This window comes from Geospiza fortis, unplaced genomic scaffold (genome assembly GCF_000277835.1).
Source record: "Geospiza fortis unplaced genomic scaffold, GeoFor_1.0 scaffold4758, whole genome shotgun sequence".
NCBI lineage: Eukaryota > Metazoa > Chordata > Aves > Passeriformes > Thraupidae > Geospiza > Geospiza fortis.
This window is the reverse complement of record NW_005055180.1, coordinates 17,628-19,052: the sequence shown is the minus strand read 5'-3', so window position 1 is coordinate 19,052 and position 1,425 is coordinate 17,628. Positions and strand designations below refer to the sequence as shown.

The 1,425-nt window shown below is 69.1% G+C and overlaps 1 protein-coding gene and 1 long non-coding RNA gene across 2 annotated transcripts in view; both read left to right on the top strand.

The window, feature by feature from the left end:
- LOC115949235 lies at window positions 1-458 on the top strand. The gene is made up of 3 exons (XR_004082803.1): window positions 1-31; window positions 133-211; window positions 416-458. It is a non-coding gene; the product is annotated as an uncharacterized LOC115949235 (long non-coding RNA).
- The window catches only part of SPAG7 (sperm associated antigen 7), a 12,213-nt gene continuing 11,242 nt past the window's right edge, over window positions 455-1,425 (top strand). Inside the window, exons 1-3 of the mRNA XM_031065747.1 lie at window positions 455-569; window positions 917-1,086; window positions 1,197-1,408. Coding sequence (XP_030921607.1) covers window positions 1,350-1,408 — 59 coding nt within the window. The 5' untranslated portion in view covers window positions 455-569; window positions 917-1,086; window positions 1,197-1,349. The remainder of the gene's footprint in view (window positions 570-916; window positions 1,087-1,196; window positions 1,409-1,425) is intronic.

Here is a 1,425-nt window from a genome sequence, read left to right as displayed (position 1 = left end):
CCAGCCTGGTGGAGGCTCTGCGGCGCTGGCGGTGAGCAGGGACACCTGGGGACAGCAATGGGCAGTGTCCCCGAGCAGTGTCCCCTAGCAGAGGTGACCCTCCCCAGCCTCTGTCCCTTCCTGGTCCTGCAGGGTGCTGGCAGTTGAGAGCCTGGAGCTGGAGCAGGAGATCGACCCCCTCAACGTGGACCATTTCTCCTGCACCCCCCTGGTGAGGGGACACTGGGGACACGGGGGGCATTGAGGACATTGGGGACATTGGGGACACTGTGGTGGTGACACTGTGGCAGGGTGGCAGGGCTGGCAGTGCATCCCAAGGGGATGGGGTGTCTCAGCAGGGCTGGGGGGATAGCAGGGCTGGCACCTGGACACAAGTGACACCTTGGGGACGCCGCTGTCACCTCGCTGTCCCCAGATGTGGGCGTGCGCCCTGGGGCACCGCGAGGCGGCGCGCGGCCACCTGGCCCTTGTCACCTGCCTGGAGGAGCTGCAGGGGTCACCCGTGTCCCCTCGCTGCCACCTGCCCGGCCTGCGCGTCCCCTCCCCGCTGTCCGCGAGCCCTGACACAGGTATGGCCCCTTGTGTCCTCCCTGTCCTCTGGCACTCTGTCCTGGTGTCACTGTGTCCTGTCCCTGGTCACCACCCCCACCCTGGTGTGGTCACTGTCCCCTCGCTGTCACTGTCCCCTCAGTGTCACTGTCACCCTATTCTCCCCCTGTTCCCTTTTGTATGCCCCCAGAGTCCCCTCCAGCCTTTGCCCCCTGTGTCCTCCCCATGTCCCCTGATGTCCCCTGTCCTTCCCCAGCATCTCTGTGTCCCCATAGTGTCCCCTGTCCTCTTGCCATGTCCCCCATGTCCCCTCGGGCTGTATCCCTCCCCCATTAACCCCCTCCCTGCTGTGTCCCCGTGTCCCCAGGGCTGAGCACAGCCAGCAGCCTCTCGTCCCCCTCGGGGCTCTCCGAGGGTCCCGGCTCCGTTCCGCTGCCCCCCGGCCCCCCTGGGCCCCCCGAGGATGACACCTGGGGGGTGGCAGTGCCCCCCAGCCCACCTGAGGACGCCCTGGCCCCGCCCTCCGATGCCCTGCAGGTAAAAGGGGGGGGCAGGGGCCGGGGACACCCCTGGGGCAGCCCCCCGATGTCCCCCTGTGTCCCCAGGCCGAGGTGGTGACACAGACACCCCTTGTCCTTTGTCCCCAGGCCGAGGTGGTAACCCTGGCACGCCAAATCATCGAGGCCACCCCTGAGCGCATCAAGCAGGAGGCGCCGGGGGGGCCCCCGGGGGCACTGGGAGTACCGGGGGGGACTCCGGGGACAGCGGGGACAGCGGGGACAGCGGGACTGGGCGCTGCCATGGCCTGGCTGGCCACGTACCTGGAGAGCGTGGACCGGCCCCCCGCACCTGGGCACAGGTACCCCGGGCTGGGGG